This window comes from Fusarium oxysporum, chromosome IV (assembly GCF_013085055.1).
Source record: "Fusarium oxysporum Fo47 chromosome IV, complete sequence".
Classification (NCBI taxonomy): Eukaryota; Fungi; Ascomycota; class Sordariomycetes; order Hypocreales; family Nectriaceae; genus Fusarium; species Fusarium oxysporum.
This window is the reverse complement of record NC_072843.1, coordinates 770,210-786,857: the sequence shown is the minus strand read 5'-3', so window position 1 is coordinate 786,857 and position 16,648 is coordinate 770,210. Positions and strand designations below refer to the sequence as shown.

General features: G+C 48.9%; 7 protein-coding genes across 7 annotated transcripts; 5 read left to right on the top strand and 2 right to left on the bottom strand.

Annotated features, from left to right (window-relative positions):
- Nucleotides 1–141: 141 nt before the first annotated feature.
- Nucleotides 142–2,389, top strand: FOBCDRAFT_180135 (-domain-containing protein). The gene is made up of 5 exons (XM_031179939.3): nucleotides 142–648; nucleotides 695–904; nucleotides 958–1,115; nucleotides 1,170–1,694; nucleotides 1,747–2,389. Exons 1-5 carry the CDS (start codon nucleotides 252–254, stop codon nucleotides 2,041–2,043), a joined length of 1,587 nt encoding a protein of 528 aa, XP_031045826.2. The 5' UTR covers nucleotides 142–251; the 3' UTR covers nucleotides 2,044–2,389.
- Nucleotides 2,390–2,809: 420 nt separating this feature from the next.
- On the top strand, nucleotides 2,810–6,734 carry FOBCDRAFT_180132 (trypsin-like cysteine/serine peptidase domain-containing protein). Its single transcript, XM_031179941.3, has 4 exons — nucleotides 2,810–3,554; nucleotides 3,609–3,805; nucleotides 3,867–6,164; nucleotides 6,222–6,734. The coding sequence occupies exons 1-4, from the start codon at nucleotides 3,220–3,222 to the stop codon at nucleotides 6,428–6,430; spliced, it is 3,039 nt and encodes a 1,012-aa protein (XP_031045828.2). The 5' UTR covers nucleotides 2,810–3,219; the 3' UTR covers nucleotides 6,431–6,734.
- A 155-nt stretch (nucleotides 6,735–6,889) lies between these two features.
- On the top strand, nucleotides 6,890–8,226 carry FOBCDRAFT_27309 (regulator of Vps4 activity in the MVB pathway-domain-containing protein). Its single transcript, XM_031179942.3, has 2 exons — nucleotides 6,890–7,065; nucleotides 7,154–8,226. Exons 1-2 carry the CDS (start codon nucleotides 7,042–7,044, stop codon nucleotides 8,003–8,005), a joined length of 876 nt encoding a protein of 291 aa, XP_031045829.1. The 5' UTR covers nucleotides 6,890–7,041; the 3' UTR covers nucleotides 8,006–8,226.
- Nucleotides 8,227–8,748: 522 nt separating this feature from the next.
- On the top strand, nucleotides 8,749–9,654 carry FOBCDRAFT_317895 (uncharacterized protein; the record flags this gene model as incomplete). The annotated part of the gene is made up of 3 exons (XM_031179943.3): nucleotides 8,749–9,140; nucleotides 9,190–9,253; nucleotides 9,299–9,654. 3 exons carry the CDS (start codon nucleotides 8,749–8,751, stop codon nucleotides 9,590–9,592), a joined length of 750 nt encoding a protein of 249 aa, XP_031045830.2. The 3' UTR covers nucleotides 9,593–9,654.
- Nucleotides 9,655–10,397, bottom strand: FOBCDRAFT_259273 (AP complex, mu/sigma subunit). The gene is made up of 2 exons (XM_031179944.3): nucleotides 10,283–10,397; nucleotides 9,655–10,226 (listed from the first exon to the last, which is right to left on the bottom strand). The coding sequence occupies exons 1-2, from the start codon at nucleotides 10,312–10,314 to the stop codon at nucleotides 9,827–9,829; spliced, it is 432 nt and encodes a 143-aa protein (XP_031045831.1). The 5' UTR covers nucleotides 10,315–10,397; the 3' UTR covers nucleotides 9,655–9,826.
- Nucleotides 10,398–11,144: 747 nt separating this feature from the next.
- FOBCDRAFT_180125 (uncharacterized protein) lies at nucleotides 11,145–14,838 on the top strand. Its single transcript, XM_031179945.3, has 2 exons — nucleotides 11,145–13,608; nucleotides 13,656–14,838. The coding sequence occupies exons 1-2, from the start codon at nucleotides 11,286–11,288 to the stop codon at nucleotides 14,819–14,821; spliced, it is 3,489 nt and encodes a 1,162-aa protein (XP_031045832.2). The 5' UTR covers nucleotides 11,145–11,285; the 3' UTR covers nucleotides 14,822–14,838.
- On the bottom strand, nucleotides 14,839–16,390 carry FOBCDRAFT_259271 (transcription initiation factor IID, 18kD subunit-domain-containing protein). The gene is made up of 3 exons (XM_031179946.3): nucleotides 16,224–16,390; nucleotides 15,899–16,133; nucleotides 14,839–15,845 (listed from the first exon to the last, which is right to left on the bottom strand). The coding sequence occupies exons 2-3, from the start codon at nucleotides 16,040–16,042 to the stop codon at nucleotides 15,027–15,029; spliced, it is 963 nt and encodes a 320-aa protein (XP_031045833.1). The 5' UTR covers nucleotides 16,043–16,133; nucleotides 16,224–16,390; the 3' UTR covers nucleotides 14,839–15,026.
- Between the last annotated feature and the right edge of the window lie 258 nt (nucleotides 16,391–16,648).

The window sequence follows — 16,648 nt, the reverse complement described above, 5'->3', positions numbered from 1 at the left end:
CGATCGGGGATGGAGCCGACTCTAGGTCGGATTGTGGGGGTTGTTAGATCGCGATGGGGCCGGCATTTATAGAATCCGACAACCAAGAATCAGGCGAGACACAGGCCATTGGCCATTCCTCAACAACCGTCAATTAATAGACAACATTTCAACTTTACTTTTATATATAATTCTGAAGTTTCCTCAAATGCGTCTTTGTTTAGTATCATCGTGATTGCTTGCTAGATTGAAGAATTGAGGAATTGACGATCATGGCTTCAACTACCGGTGTCGGAGATGAAGAAACGGCGCCTTTACTAGCAACATCGCCAACTTCATCAACTGGCGTTATTAATTCGCAGTATCAATCATTAAGCCAAATCAGCAGCAGTAATGATAGTGATGTTAGTAACACCAGCAATACCGACCCCAGATGGACTCTTAGTCAGAGCGCGCGCCGACTCTACATCTCTCATACCCTCTCAACATGGAACTCACGCGTCTTCGAATTTGGAAGTGTGCTATATCTCGCCTCAATATTTCCCGGAACCCTGATGCCACTTGCGATTTATTCGATAGTGAGAGGCGCTTCTGCTATTACATTGTCGTCATGGGTCGGGAGTTATATCGATCGCAAAGACCGCCTTAATACCGTGAGACTGTCAATCGGTAGGTCATTAGAAGCCCTCATGATGGACGACCCTAACCTGAGTAGTCTCACAGCGACTTGTTGTTGCTGCCTCATGCGTTATCTTCTTTATACTCAGCAGAGTTGAAAGCCCTTCAGATGAACTGCGGGTCGGGTTGCTTGCAGCCTTGATCTTCATGGCATGCGTTGAGAAGCTGGCCGCTATCATGAATCTCGTGTCCGTTGAAAGAGATTGGGTTATTGTTGTGGCACGCTCAGATACTACTGCACTTCGAAGTATGTTGTTTCTTAACTGCCTGGTGGTTGTTTCTAACATAACTTGCTTATAGCCATGAACTCGCAAATGAGGCGGATTGACCTTATTTGTAAACTACTTGGACCTTTTTTCATAGGTATACTCGACGGTGTTTCCACGGAAACAGCGATTCTTGTCAACCTAGCAATGAACTGTACTTCAGTTATTGTTGAGTATTTCACCATTGCCAAGGTAAGTCATACACAACTCATACGACCTCGACATGATCTCCTCTAACCTAAACAGGTCTATTATCAAGTACCCGAACTGCAGCATCCAAAGACCACGCCCCCTATTGTACCACAAAATGAGGAACAGCAGACTCGTCAGAATGCCTGGGTGTCATTCAAAAAAGCTATACAGAAGACGTCCAGTGATCTTCGACTTTACTTTACCCATCCCGCGTTTGCCCCCTCCTTCTCAATAGCGCTTCTTTACTGCACAGTTCTGTCTTTTGGTGGTGTTATGGTTACATATCTGTTAGCGAGTGGATACACTTCAGCCCAGATTGCCGCAATGAGAACAGTCTCGGTGACTCTTGAGGTTCTCGCCACATGGATTGGACCGTGGGTGATGAAGAAGATCGGACCCGTTCGTGCTGGTCTTTGGTTCCTGAGCTGGGAACTGGGATGTCTAGCAATTGGTGTATCAATTTTCTGGCGATATGCTGACAACGTCTTGGTATCAACACTGGGACTTGTCTGTGGTTCAATGTTGAGCCGAATCGGACTTTGGGGGGTAGATCTGTCTGCACAGGTTATTATTCAAGAGGTGAGTTCTGTTGTGGTATAAGTTGAGGAACTTTGCTGATCATGCATTGCAGGAAGTTGAGGCAGAGAAACGAGGAGCCTTTTCTGCTGTGGAAGCTAGTTGGCAAAATGTGTTCGAGATGTGTTCATACACGTCAACCATCATATTCTCGTCACCCAGTCAGTTCCACAACCCGACAGCGCTCAGCGTCACATCAGTATTCTTTGCATGGCTACTGTACAGCTCTTTTGTCAAGAAGCGACGAGGACATCTCGTCCACTGGCCTACTTGCATGTCCCCAGAAAAGCAGCAGGCAACGATCGACGAGCTATTCGAGTCCGGGCCGTCGAGGCGAAGAGAGGGGCTCTGAATGTTTGTATGATATGCATATGCAAGAGAGGATCGCACGAGACATGTTAGTGGTCACCTGGATCGGGAAGCAGTGCAACAATGATAGGATAGCACAGGATCTTGTGGGTTGGGAACCCTCCACGTTTATTTCCGTGTCTCGGACGGCAGCGGGTTGTCTTGGATATGCATGCACGGCAAGGCCTCGTGGATCGAGGAGCGGCCCTTATAGATGATGCAGGTTTGGTTACATGAGGGAGGACAGCAGTGATTTTGGGTAGATGTGTATGACGTGAAGAGACTCGAGTAGGGGAAACAGTGAGACGATGTTTGTCTTTTTCTGCTAGTCAATCAGTGCTCCATATCTTGGATTCTCTCTTGTATACGATATTATCTATGACGTTGGAGATATATTGTAGGTCATCGTAAGCCCATGTCTCATATAAATACGACCCTCATAGCCTTACAAGGTCAGGTGTCATTTGAGATGTGTTGCGTTATATAAAGATCTAGGACTCATAAGCTTGATATTGGCAATCTAGGTGAACAAAATAGGTACAAAAGTCTCAATCGCCCACCATCTCATCCCCCCATCTGACTGGTCATCTGTCGTCCCCATTGTCTCTATGTGACACACCATCTCGACTCGACCACACCCACAACCTCTTTGTCTTGTCGGGACGGACTAGACGGACAAGGGCGGAGTTATGCACAGAGCACCCGAAGGCACCCTAGGCACCGCGGGAATGACGGCGCTTGCATCGTTTAGCGGCTTTCGAGGGTATCATTTCCCCTGTAACCTTAGAGTCCCGCCGCTGCAGCTGATCCACTCAATCACTTTCGAGGCCAAGGCAATCCATCATAAATTTTTCCCCAGATTGCATCGCATCTCTCGAGCCTGGGCCTGGTCTGGTTTTTGTTCATCACATGTCCTCATGAGTTCACCCTTTTAATCCTACCTTATCAACGCATTCTTTGATTTTCTTCTATCTCTACTTAATCGCTGGCCCCCATCTTTCCATCTCTGTTTCCCTGTCGTTACCCGCGCTGTTGTCTCAGTCCCGTCACTGTTTGCGATCCCTGTCTCTCTGTGACGTTGTCAACTTTCGATCCCCTTTAACCACGAACCAAACTCGCGCTCTTCTTCGCCAACACCGTCGTCGTGTTTCCCATCATAAATCACAGAAATCAAACAGTCATGAATGGCGCAAATTCTTCAGCCCGGGCTAAAAGAAAGGCCCCGGGCTCGCCAGGCGAAGCTCCTCCTTCCAAAAAATCCATCAACGGAAAGCATTCCCCAAACGATAACACCCCAGACATTATTGAATTTGACGACCACTCCGACATGACCGACGAACTTCACCCGCACGCTATGTATATTGGAACACCAGGGAGCTTGGGAGAGTGGCAGGATACCATCCAGAAGGTGGTGCGCAACGTTGTCGCCATCAGGTTCTGCCAGACCTGCTCTTTCGATACCGATTCTGCTTTGACCAGTGAAGCTACTGGCTACGTTGTTGACTCCGAGAAAGGGTGTGTAATCTCTGTCTATAATAGCTGAGAGAGGGCTCTAATCTGGCTCTGCAGATACATCTTGACCAACCGTCACGTTGTCGGCGCTGGTCCCTTCTGGGGCCACTGTGTCTTCGACAACCACGAAGAAGTCGACTGTTACCCCGTCTACCGCGACCCCGTTCACGATTTTGGTATTCTGCGATACGATCCCAAGGCGATCAAGTATATGCACATTGATGGCTTAGAGCTGCGACCCGACCTCGCAAAGGGTAAGGACCCCAAGACCTCCCGACTCAGATCACGGCCGAGGACCATTACTAATAAGCACAGTTGGAACCGAGATTCGAGTTGTCGGTAACGATGCGGGCGAAAAGCTTAGTATCTTGTCAGGTATCATCAGTCGCCTGGATCGAAATGCCCCGGAATATGGCGAGGGGTACAGCGATTTCAACACATGCTACTACCAGGCCAACGCCGCCGCTAGTGGAGGAAGTTCTGGCAGTCCTGTCGTGAACAAGGACGGTTGCGCTGTCGCGCTCCAAGCTGGCGGACGTTCTGATGGAGCTTCGACAGATTACTTCCTTCCATTGGATCGACCACTCCGTGCTCTGCAATGCATTCAGAACGGCAAGCCTGTCACACGTGGCGATATTCAGTGCCAGTTCCTTCTCAAGCCTTTTGATGAATGCAGAAGGTTGGGATTGAGCCCTCATTGGGAGGCTGCCATGCGTGAGAAGTTTCCGGAGGAGACCAACATGCTTGTGGCTGAGATTGTCCTCCCCCAAGGACCTTCAGACAAGAAGATCGAGGAAGGTGACGTTTTGATCAAGGTCAACGGCGAACTTATCACCCAGTTCATTCGATTGGACGACATTCTCGATTCGAGCGTTGGCGAAACCATTAAGCTACACCTTCAGCGCGGTGGACAGGACGTGGAAGTCGAAATTGAGGTCGGAGATCTTCACAAGATTACCCCTGACAGATTCGTTTCAGTGGCAGGCGCCAGCTTCCACGATTTGTCCTATCAGCAAGCAAGACTCTATGCTGTCGCTGTCAAGGGAGTCTACGTTTGCGAATCAGCTGGCTCATTCCGATTTGATAATACGGATAACGGCTGGATTGTCCAGAGTATTGACCACAAGAAGGTGCCAGACCTCGACACTTTCATCCAAGTAATGAAGGCAATCCCAGATCGCGCACGAGTTGTTGTCACTTACAAACACCTTCGCGACCTTCACACTCTCAACACCACCGTTGCCTACATTGACCGACACTGGGCAGCCAAAATGAAGCTTGCTGTTCGAAACGATGAGACGGGAGTTTGGGACTTCACTGACCTGGGAGACCCATTGCCTCCTGTTCCACCTACTCGACGATCTGCCTCCTTTATTGAACTGGACCACATGCCACACCAAGGCATTGCCGACCTCATCCGCAGTTTTGTGCACATCAACTGCACTATGCCCTTGAAACTCGACGGTTTCCCCAAGAACCGCCGTTGGGGCATGGGTCTCGTAATTGATGCAGACAAGGGTCTTGTTCTGATCTCCAGGGCTATTGTCCCCTACGATCTCTGCGACATCACTGTCACTATTGCTGACTCCATCATCGTCGAAGGCAAGGTTGTCTTCCTACATCCCCTTCAGAACTACGCCATTATTCAGTACGACCCCTCGCTCGTCGATGCGCCAGTCATGAGCGCTCGTCTGAGCAATGAGGTTCTCACCCAAGGCGCCAAGACCTATTTCCTCGGCTACAATAGGATTGGGCGCGTTGTTCATGGATCTACAAGTGTCACCGAGATCACTGCGGTGGCCATTCCCGCCAACTCGGGCGCCCCGCGCTATCGTGCTGTTAATGTTGATGCCATCACGATTGACAGCAACCTCGGTTCGACATGCAACAGTGGTGTTCTTGTCGCGCCGGACGGTACTGTCCAGGCTCTGTGGCTGTCGTATCTGGGAGAGCGTTCCCATCATACGTCACGCGACGAAGAGTACTACCTCGGTCTTGGCACCAAGACTCTGCTTCCTGTCGTAGAGTCAGTTCAGAAGGGTATCAACCCCAAGCTGCGTATCTTGTCCGTCGAGTTCAGATCAGTCCAGATGGCTCAGGCATCCGTCATGGGTGTCTCCGATGAGTGGATCAAGAAGGTTACCCAGACCAACCGATCTCATCATCAGTTGTTCATGGTCAGCAAGCGAACCTTTGAGCGCGAGAACCACCCTGTATCTCTGCTCGAAGGAGATATCATTCTCACGCTGAACGGCAAGATTTGCACTACCATCTCCGACTTCGACTTGATGTACTCACATGAGCTGCTTGACGCGGTTATTGTACGAGAGTGTGAGGAGATGCACCTACAACTTCCTACAGTGGCAGCAGACGACATGGAAACGAACCATGCTGTTTCTTTCTGCGGTGCCATCCTTCACAGGCCTCACCAGGCTGTTCGACAACAGATCAGCAAGCTGCATAGTGAGGTTTACGTCTCTAGTCGAATCCGTGGATCGCCTGCCTATCAGTACGGCGTTGCACCAACCAACTTCATCACTCATGTGAATGGTACTCCTACACCTGATCTCGACTCTTTCATTGCCGCGACCCGGGAAATTCCAGACAATACTTGTGAGTCAGCCACTGTTCTTTGAAACTTACAAAGACGGGAAAGCTAACATGATATAGACTTCCGGCTCAAAGCTGTAACCTTTGACTGTGTGCCGTGGGTGATCACAATGAAGAAGAATGATCACTACTTCCCCACAATGGAATGGATCAAGGATGACAAGGAGGCTTGTGGATGGCGAAGAGTCACGTACGAGGGCAGCGAAGTGTTTAAGGGAGAGGCAACTGATGGTGTAGTACCGGTTGCACAGGATGCCGATATGGAGTAGATGCATTTGCTTGTAGAGCTGCAAATCCCTGGCAGATAGAGGGAGTGTACAACCATGACTTCATTTGGGATCACTGGGATTAGGGTACGGCGTTATATGGCGATGAAGGATTCTATTATTTTAAGATCATCTGGAGCTATGAGATAGCCTTTTGAACTGGGATGGTTATTGATACATAGAGACGAGCTGTATACCTAAATGTTTACGGATGGAAGTATTGGTGTACATTGATTATCACAAGACGTTGCATGGCAGGAAGAATGCTTCTGCCTATACTTGATAATTACTGCTTCCATTCGCTGACATAAATAATTGAGGTTGCCTGAAGTCCTGAGCTTCGGCTTGATCCGGATGTGGATGAGGTGAAGCTACCTATAGTGGGGCTTAAGGCTTCAAGCAATGAGCTCATAGCGTCTGGGCGTTCGCAAGGCAGGACAGGCTACACTACAGCGAAGTTACAGCACCTCAACTGAATGTGCCCAACTTAAACCCCTCCACACTCTTTGTATCTCGATCTCACCTTTATACCGCCGCCCACTTTCTCTCAAGGCTTCTTGCTCACTCGTCCTAAACATACTGACCTTTGCTATATCACTCCTTGCGAGCTCATCATGGCGCCAGGTGCTAGTCTTATAGTCCGTTGCCCCCCGCTTCCCCGCTATCGCATCCAATGCCATGATGCGCCAGCCGAAGTTTCAACTAACATTTGCTTTCAATCTGTAGACAAAGCTCAAAGTTCAGCTTAAGCTCACCATCGCGCGGTTGCGCATGGTTCAGCAGCGCGATGAACAGCTTGGAAAGACCGCGCGACGAGCCATGGCTCAGCTCCTCGAGGCCGGAAAGGAAGACTCAGCCCGCATTCGCGTCGAGAACATCATTCGATCCGATATCACCTCCGAGCTTCACGAGATGCTTGAACTTTACTGCGAATTGCTACTTGCTCGCGCTGGACTGATGGAGGGTCATACTGTTGATCCTGGTCTGGAGGAGGCTATCCAGAGTCTGATATATGCGGCGCCCAAGACGGAGATCAAAGAGTTGGCGACAGTGAGGACGCTATTCGCGGAGAAGTATGGGAAGGACTATGTGCTTGCGGCGACGGAGAATACGGATGGAAAGGTCAACGAGAAGGTCGTCAAGAAACTCAGCGTCACGCCCCCGCGCGAAGAGCTTGTGGTGGGATACCTGGAAGAAATCGCCAGAGCATACGGAGTAGACTGGCCCAAGCGGGAGGCAGTCTCACCACCCCCCGAACTCCTTGACGACGATGATGATGACGACGACCAAGGCGGCCAGAAACAAAAGGTTCTCGAAACACCTCTCGCAGCAGATTCCAAAGATCCAGTGTTAAACACACCAGTTAAGAAACTAGCTGGAGGCGGCCCCACAAGTCCTTTGACAGTGACACCGCCGCGGATGACGACTGACAACATACATCCCAAGGTGACGCTTGGTTCAGTAGAGTTGAAGCCTAGTAAGAAGGCGGAGCCTGCTGCGAGGAAGGGTGAGCCTGATGGATCGATTCCGGATCTTGGGGACTTGGAGAGAAGGTTTGCGGCGCTGAAGAAGCGATGAGGTGCTCTGGATGAAGTGATGGCATTGCGCAATGTGGAGTTTTTAGGGTTTATTTTGTTGATGAAGATGTGATGTGAGCCTGTGAATTGTGTTTAAGAATATGATGGTGAGTAGATGAAAGGTCTATTCAGTGAGGGGCGTGCTCAACTTCGTCAGAGTGAATCATGTCGCATCTCGCTGTTGGATGTTCTAGTATCAAGGGGCATTGATTCTGAGTCGTGAACAATGGATTTTGTGTCACACTATTCACTGCGATTCAACCATATGACAAAAGCGTGATGTTGCACACAAAGGCCTTTACTGAACCGGTACCTTACACAGATGAAAGATAGATGTGTATGGTTGTCAGTGATAGCCTGTTAGGATCGCTTGCTCTGGCTGCGAGCTGGAGTATTCAAGAAAGGGACAGTGAATAAGGCGGGAAGCAAGAATGGTTTGTTTTACGGCCAGGTCTGCCAAAGGTTAACCAGGCTTGATGCAGATGATTATCCATCAGTAGACTTTGAAGACAAACTCAATCACTCACGAGTTGCGACTATGCTTTTCGACCTTGTCTGGAGTATTTACTTTCTCAAGCCCCGCGTTTCTTCTATTTCTACTTTCTTTCTTTTGATCACGGTCCGCAGAATACTTATTATTCAGCTCTCTATTTATCCATCAAAGTATAGGACAGCGAGTACACAACTCACTCAGCCTTTTAAGTACAACCTTCTCCCCAGTAACCTTCACTGTATACAAAAACAATGGAATCAAGTCGAATCCTTCTTAACACTCTCCGCTATACCCTCGGCCTTACTAACCTGCGAGATGTGTCACAACTGACCCAAGTCTCCCAGAGCCGCCTCGAGCAAAGGTTTGACGCTATATCTGAGAGGTTCTCGACTAGGAGAATGAGCAGCATTTACATGAGATGGCTCATTCACCAAGACTTTACGGTAGGAGAGCGTCTCCAAAGCCAAGTGGTTGAGCAATGGGTTTCGTTTGTGGACTCTTGGGGATTGGAGGTTGAAGAGGCCATCGCCTTGTGGGCTAAAACTATGGACGAGGACACTGAGTCGGACGAGGAAACAAAACAGCTGAGAGTTAGGAGCAATTCTTTACGACATGAAATAGAGTCTCAGTTCTTTAAACTCAAGTATGATGCTCAGCTCGCATGGGTATGGATATCGTACTAACAGGTATAGGAACCCAGAGCCCATACCACCCTCTGGCTTGGTTGAAGCCGTGCCTCCACGGCGCAATCACAATGTAAGTTAACAACATATTTGGAAGTTCCTCTGCTGAGAATTGAAGATCAAGACCCGCGGTCAAATCAGAGAGTCTGATAAATATGCGAATGACATAAAAACCAAATCTGCGCTAGAGAATTGGCCGACGAAGGATATCCCGTTCCCGAGCATAGAGACTGCTGTAGATACAGATACAGAGTCCGAAGAATCATCAGAGACTGCGTCGTTGGATATAAAACGAGAACATGGGGAAGAAACAGCGAAGAAAAAAGCGAGACTCGACACTGGCGGTAGTATCCCCAGTTTGGTGTTGAATGGCTCCGGCACGATTTCATCCCCCATCGATCTGACGATGTGAGCCGATCAAGTGTCGTTTGGATATGCAAGTCAATACTCTTCTAGCGGGAGATTGGAATAAAAAGGACAAAGCAGCGATAATGGTATATTCTCGATATTGTGGATGCCTCCACGAAACGCCTCAACTCCTGCCTGCCCTTATGATATGCAAATGACGATTTCGGCCAGATGAAGCAGTATTTCAAAACATTCCACCTATTCTCACGGCCTTTCAGAGCTCAACCCAGCATAGTCCTTATTCTAACTTGTCGAGATGCTCCAACCGTGTAAGCACAACCTGTTTACTCGTCTCCTCAATCTCGCCTGCCAAAAACACCTCGTCAAGAATCGCATAGACCTTATAAAAGTTGAAAACAAGATCAAGCTCGCAGACGTTTCCGAAAAAGGCATCGAGGACCTCGACGAAGAAGTGAATGGCCTCGAGGTAGGCGAGCTCGTTATCGTTTGTGTCGACGCAGGCGCAGAAGAAAAGACCTGCGTAGCGGCGGTAAACAATCTTGTTGTTTCGGAACTCGACAAAGTTGGACTGATATTTTTGATCGCGGGGTGCGACGAGGCGATGGACTTCGCCTTTAAGCTTGATCTTTTGCTCGTCGCTAAAAGGGGCGTACCATTTTGCGAGACGAGTCTTGCCCCTGAGAAGCTGTCAGTACTTTAATCGGAGAGAATGCGCAGATTGGAGAGGACGTACTGTCGATTCTGGATGAGGATAAAGGAAAGCATCTTGAATTTGGCAAGGCTGAAGCTCAAGACGAGTGTCGGTTGAGAAAGGAGAGCTGGGGTAGAGATGGTGGCATGGATAAGCCGACGTTGTCAGGAGGCTGTCGCGGAACACAAGGGTCGATGTTGATTGGTTGAGTGGGCTAGCGATGAAGCCACTGAAGAGCTGCAAGGCTGCCACTAAGAGACCCTGGGGATGCCCCGGTTTCTAGCACATGTTTACCCCCTGTCTGTGTTGTGCAACCAGGCTTGGCTGAGGTGCAGATGGGCCGTTTACTCCCCCGCAAAAACGTTTGATATAACTTCAAATCGGTCATTTTACTCTTTTATAGAGATGATCCTGTCTGCTGACTCTAAACTACAGCAGTATACTTCTTATAGGCGCCAATTGTTTTGAACACAAATGCCGTTGACTGCCCTGAAAGGTGGGAGTTGAGTTGTCGGCACATCGCGTGGGCAACCTGCCTTAGCGTCGTATGCCGATGTTCCATCTCCGGCACTTTCCAAGTTTTCGTCAATCATCGTTTTGTTTCACTGTGTTTCCATGACTTTGCATCAATTGCTTATTCCCACGACTCATATGATTGCTCTCTCTCTCTCTCACCTTGGAAAACTCTTACCACCTTAATATAATACACTTATAAAAGCAATGACATAGTTCCCCCCTGCAGACACGAATCATTCATGACCCACGAGTAGCCAAGCCTTGGAGCCCAAGACGCGATACGATATTAAGGAATCCGACCCCTACTGCTGGGCATGAATTGCATGATTAGACATCATCGAGCATTGACGATTTGAACTTCTTTTTATCTTTAACTTCTGCATGGCTGGCCGTGCTCGACTGTTTCTTCTCTTATCTGGCGCTCACGCGAATCTCGAAGCGTCCATCCGCAAGACGAGAGGATGACTGACGATTCTCATCAATCTCCAACGAATTCGCCAAAGTATCAGCTTATATCTTTACTGCAGTCATGGCTAAATCACCCATCATGAAGACTGTAACGAAACGCCTTCGAGAGCTGGCCATAGTCATTTGGGTTGATACCGAGACCAACGATCTATGGAAACAGATCATCAAGTGCTCTATCGCTAGTATCGGCTCGGTCGTCGCCGTAATGACTCCTGAAGCCGCAGCAGTCCTGGGCCCTTCGACCTTTCTTGCACCAATGGCTACCGTCTTTGCTCATCCAGGTCAAAGGCTGGGCACCATGATCGAGACCCTTCTCATGATGTTGCTGGGCACTTTATTCGGACTTGCGTGGTCCATTCTTGCACTCTGGCTGTCTGGTTACGCTTCCGGAACAAACGAAACAGCTCCTAATGCTATCTGCGCAGTATTTTTCACTATAGCTGCTTTTTTCCATGGCTACATAAGATCGGCTAGTCCCCGCATGTTCTTATTTGTCACCTTTTTTCTTATTGCCAATATCATTACTCTGCTCGGAGGCTACACCTCGGTGTCTTCAGAGGTTATTACACACACCTACTACCCTATGATGGTCGGCGGTGGTATCTCAGTCGTGGTCAACCTATCAATATTTCCCGAGCTGTCGAGCAGTTACCTCGGTCTATCTGCCATTGATGCTCTTTGCGAAACAATGGATACCATGACCCGAGCTACGCATTGGTTCATCACACCCGGTGCTGATTCTGAAGAAGATTCCACTACCACTGCTCTTACAATGACAAACACTGTAAAGAGTGTCCCCGAGAAACCAAAGCGCAAGAAAGGTCGTTTCCGCAAGTGGTTGAGTCGGTTTCCGAATCCCTTTAAACAATCTCAGCATCGATATCATGCTTCCACCATTCCAGTTGGCCTTACGACAATAAGAAGTCTGACAAGCAAAAGGGGGAGTCTTCGCGCACGTCTCACACATTGCAAAGCTGCTCAGAAAGAAGTCAACTACGAGATCTCTGTATCTGCCCTTCCTCTAAGCAGCATGAAGCCTCTGAGTACCTCCCATATGAGCAGCCTCGTCCAAAATACACTCGCCATCATCGGTGCATGTGAAAACAAATTCATAGTATTGCAGAATAACGACAATTCCGATGATGAAAGCGACAGCGATATGACTGGCCCCAGTGGAATCAAGCGCATGAATACTTTTGATGACTACCTTCAAAGAGTCGAAGAAAGCAAGCCTCTAAGGGAGATCGAAGCTAGTAGTGCAAGTCTCCTTGAATCCATCATTGAGCGTATCCGAGAGCCTGTTCAGGAGTTTGAGGCTTCGCTGAAAGAGGCTGTACGCCTGGTCGTCGTATGTGTCGCTTATTGCTACGATGTACGACGACTGCCTTCAGGATCACCGGCCCCAAGAGGCATCCATCTCCAAGAATTGGACTTTAGAATCGACCTTTTCACGGAAGCAATCACTAATTTTGATGCCAGCTGCTCCATGGAGCTTCGTCGTTCAGGTATGGATAAGAGTGGATATAGCATGGACTTTATGCCTCGAATGGAAACGTTTTTGATCTCTTCGTTCGTACTGAGTCTGCGCCAGGCAGCTATGTATGTTTTGGACATGCTTCGCCATGTTCGAAAAACAGTCGAACAGAGACAAGCTCGAAACGACAGGGCCACAATCTGGTTCCCCAAACATGTCGATATCAGGCAGTGGTTAATTACTGGTGGTGAGAGTGATGGTTTTGTTCTGCCAGAAGCGGCTCGCAAAGAAGTTCGTCGGGGAAAAAGTACAACGGGGCACAAGTCGAAAAATAAAACACACCAAAGCAATAAGGATACGAAAACCAAGCCCGCGAAGGGGAAGGATGAAGAAAAAGGCATTCGATTTGCAGAGCCGGTTTTTCAAACGAGAGAGGACCGCAACGTTGAACAACCACAAGAGAAAGATCAACCTCAACCTCAACAAAGCAGTAAGATCCTCAAGATTAGAGGGATGGCAGCCGATGCATTGGAATGGATCCAGGACTCGGAACACGTCAAATATGCTTTCAAGCTCACCATCGCCATCCTCTTACTTAGCTGGCCAGCTTTTGTGGAGTCTCAGATGGGATGGTACTCAGCCTACCGTGGTATTTGGGCACCGATGCAACTGTTTCTCGTCTTTGAAGTGGCCATAGGAACGTCCTTCCACGTCTTTTTTATTCGTCTTTGCGGTGTTGTGGCAGGTAGCGCTTTTGGCTATGCATCTGCCCTAGTTGGGGACAGAAGTCTGATCGCCATGGTTTTCTTTCTGATTATTGGTATCATGCCGTCGTTCTATGTCCAACTTGGCACTAGATATGTCAAGGCCGGCATGATCTCTACAGTTACAATGGTCGTGGTCGCGCTCTGTAAGTTGCTATCATTTCGGGTATCCTTAACATACTAACAGTACTAGCTGCGGTTAACGGCACCGAGTCCGCTTATCATTATTTCTATAAGCGCCTGTGTGCCTTTATCATCGGGGGGACCACTGCGCTGCTGATTGAACTTATTTTATACCCAGTCAGAGCCAGGGATCGACTAGTTGAGTCGCTCGCAGCGTCGGTCAAACAGGTTCAGAATATGCAAGCCGCAATGGCTGTTGGCCTGGACGAGCCCATCAAGCCAAATTTCCGGAATCCTGACCTCAACAAGCGCTTCCGTCGTGCCACAAACAAAGCACGAGGAGCTCTGGCTGCGGCTGAGACGTTTCTTCCATTCTCCGTTACTGAGCCGCGCCTTAAGGGTGATTTTAAACCACTCGTGCCTGTCTACAAAGAGATCTTCTATGTGTTGCATCAAATTATCGATAGGATGGAAAACGTCGTGATGCTACGGAGAGAGTATGGTTCGTCTATTTTGGAAGACTTGAATCCTCAAGTCCACGCCTATCGACGGAATGTGGCGGCCAGTATCATGCTGGTACTTTTTACGGTATACGAGGCGTTCATTACCTGGACACCTCTGCCACAGTTTATCCCGTCAAGTCGACTCGCGCAACTGCGCCTAGTCAACCATGTGCGCGAGATTCTTGCGTCCAGGAGTGGCACTCAGACACCCGCTGGGGAGCCACCAAGTGTCTTTGACGAGAATGGGGAGCTTGCTGCGCAGGTCGCATACCTCATCACCCAAAAACGATTTCTCTCCTGGAACGCAAGCACTTCTGGACAGATGGAGATCATCGAATATCTCGAAGAGCTTGTACAACTTGTTAAGATTCTTGTTGGAGTTAATGATTTCCGCAGCGGTCTACTAAAGACTCCTACCCTTAGTAACTATCGGGAGCGTAAGCACCTGACACGGATGCCTCTGTCTCGCGTGCCGACTGCTGATAGCCGCACGACCGGTGTTCCGGCGGAGGAGGTTCCAACAGTCGAGAGTAGAGCCAGTGGACTGCAGCGAACGCAAACAATCCGTGCAGGCCATGCGAGGAGACGGAATCATAGGAGAGAGGATAATGAGAAGGAGGCTGATAGTGACAGTGAGGAGGATATACCCATGAGTTTACAAAGAGTTGGCACACGACTCTGTGAGGATGCTGCAGTTGTTCGACGACGCGCTATGTCTGTTAGTAAAGACTAGGGTTGGGAGATGCAGCATGGAAGTCGTCAAAAACGTGTGGCAATAGCCGACAAGTTGTTGGCACCAGTCTATCAATTAATACCTTAATAAACATCCAAATATCCTTTCCATGCGCCTTTCCCACTAACCAACCCTAACATTGGTGATGTTCCTAATCCAACGCCTTGCCGTACAATAAACTCGTGACTGTTGCACATACGTATCACTAGAAGATGTTGAGCGGCGTGTGTTGTGCAATTCTGGTGCCGTTGAGCATGGCCCTCGACTTCTTTGGCCTCTGCTGCAATCTTCGTGATCCTTCTTGAACATGGCGAGGCTCGATTGGCGTCTTTCCCTCACTAGGAAAATCGAACAACGCGCCCTCATGCTTCCGCTTCTTTGCATTTCCAACATTATCGCCTCCGTTTTGAGCACGCACCAGATCTTCCTGCTCCTTGACCTTAAGCGCCATCTCGGTGAGGGTCTGGACCATCTCGAAGGTGAGAAAGCCGAGAATGTCGACAATGTCGTCGGAGGGTTTACTGTCTGTCACGATGCCGAAGCCTGCCCACTCGCGGAATCGCTTGCCTTTGCGGTAGGTGAACGATGCCTGGCGGTATTCAGACCATGTAACGTACTCCTCCTTTGTCATGGCCTTGGTGCGCTCATCTGCTTTGCGCAGACGCTGCAGTGTGATGTAGTTCATCTCCTCCTCCTCTTCATCCTCTTCCTCCTCGCGCTCAGGTACCTCAACGTTGTAGTACGACGAAGGCTCCCACGGTAACCCGACTTTGGCCTTTTTGTTCTTCTTGGCTGCCTCATCCGTTGTGTTATCACCCGCAGCCACAGGGTCATCACCAGCAGCGATATCGGCATCAGCGCCTTTGTCATCAGAATCTTTCACGTTCTTTCGCACGTCTTTCCACGAGAGGAATGTGCGCAGACGTGAGACTTTTGCTTGGTCATGGCGGATTTGGAAGATGAGATCGTTGATGCTGATGGATTTAGAACCGCGACGCGAAGCGAGTTCGGTGCAGTTTCGCAGCTGTGAGGGTTAGTATTGAGAGGAGATGAGAGCATGTGAAGGGGGAGGCGTACGAGTTCGATGACTTGTTGGCGGACGATATCTTCGATGATACTTGTTGTTTCGACGGGTGGTTCTGCGGTTTCGCCGGAGACGTACATCATTTGACTGATCTCCTGGCGATATTTGTACGACTTGCTATCTCTTGATTCCGCCATCTTGTAGCGTTGTGAGATGAGACGTCAAGGGTTGTTATTGTGCGCCTGAGAGGACTTCAATAGTCTGTTTATCCAAGACTAACTTTTTTATCTGCATATTTGAGTTAGTTCAGTGAAGCAATGAAAGCTTTAAAGCGTACGGAGTAGTGAGAGGGTGTTTGGAGGCTGAGAGGCGCAATACCTTGATGCTCTGAGAACAACGGTCAATTATCTGTGGAGCTGATCTTGCTCGTAGCGATGTTGTATGCGACTTTGATAATAATTTGAGAATCAATTTCCAAGTCGTTGAACAAGTTGCATATGAATATGTATTCTCAAATGGCGATTCAGAGGTTAATGTTGGCTCGCCTGAGGATGGAAAGTGACTTGTCGGGATCAAGTCCAGCAGGGATGGGGCTAAGCTCAAATAGGAAATATGTTGTTCCTGCGCCTAAGACAAGTCATGATAGTTTAGATCTTGATATAGACAAGATGCATGTAAGTTCATCGAGACATGATTCGCTTTAACTCTTACTTGAGTAAGTGACCTGTTGAACATGTTTGGCAATCGTCTCGGCTGTGCTTGTGTAGCCTGGCAGTTCACGAGCCATTTGATACGAATTGTAC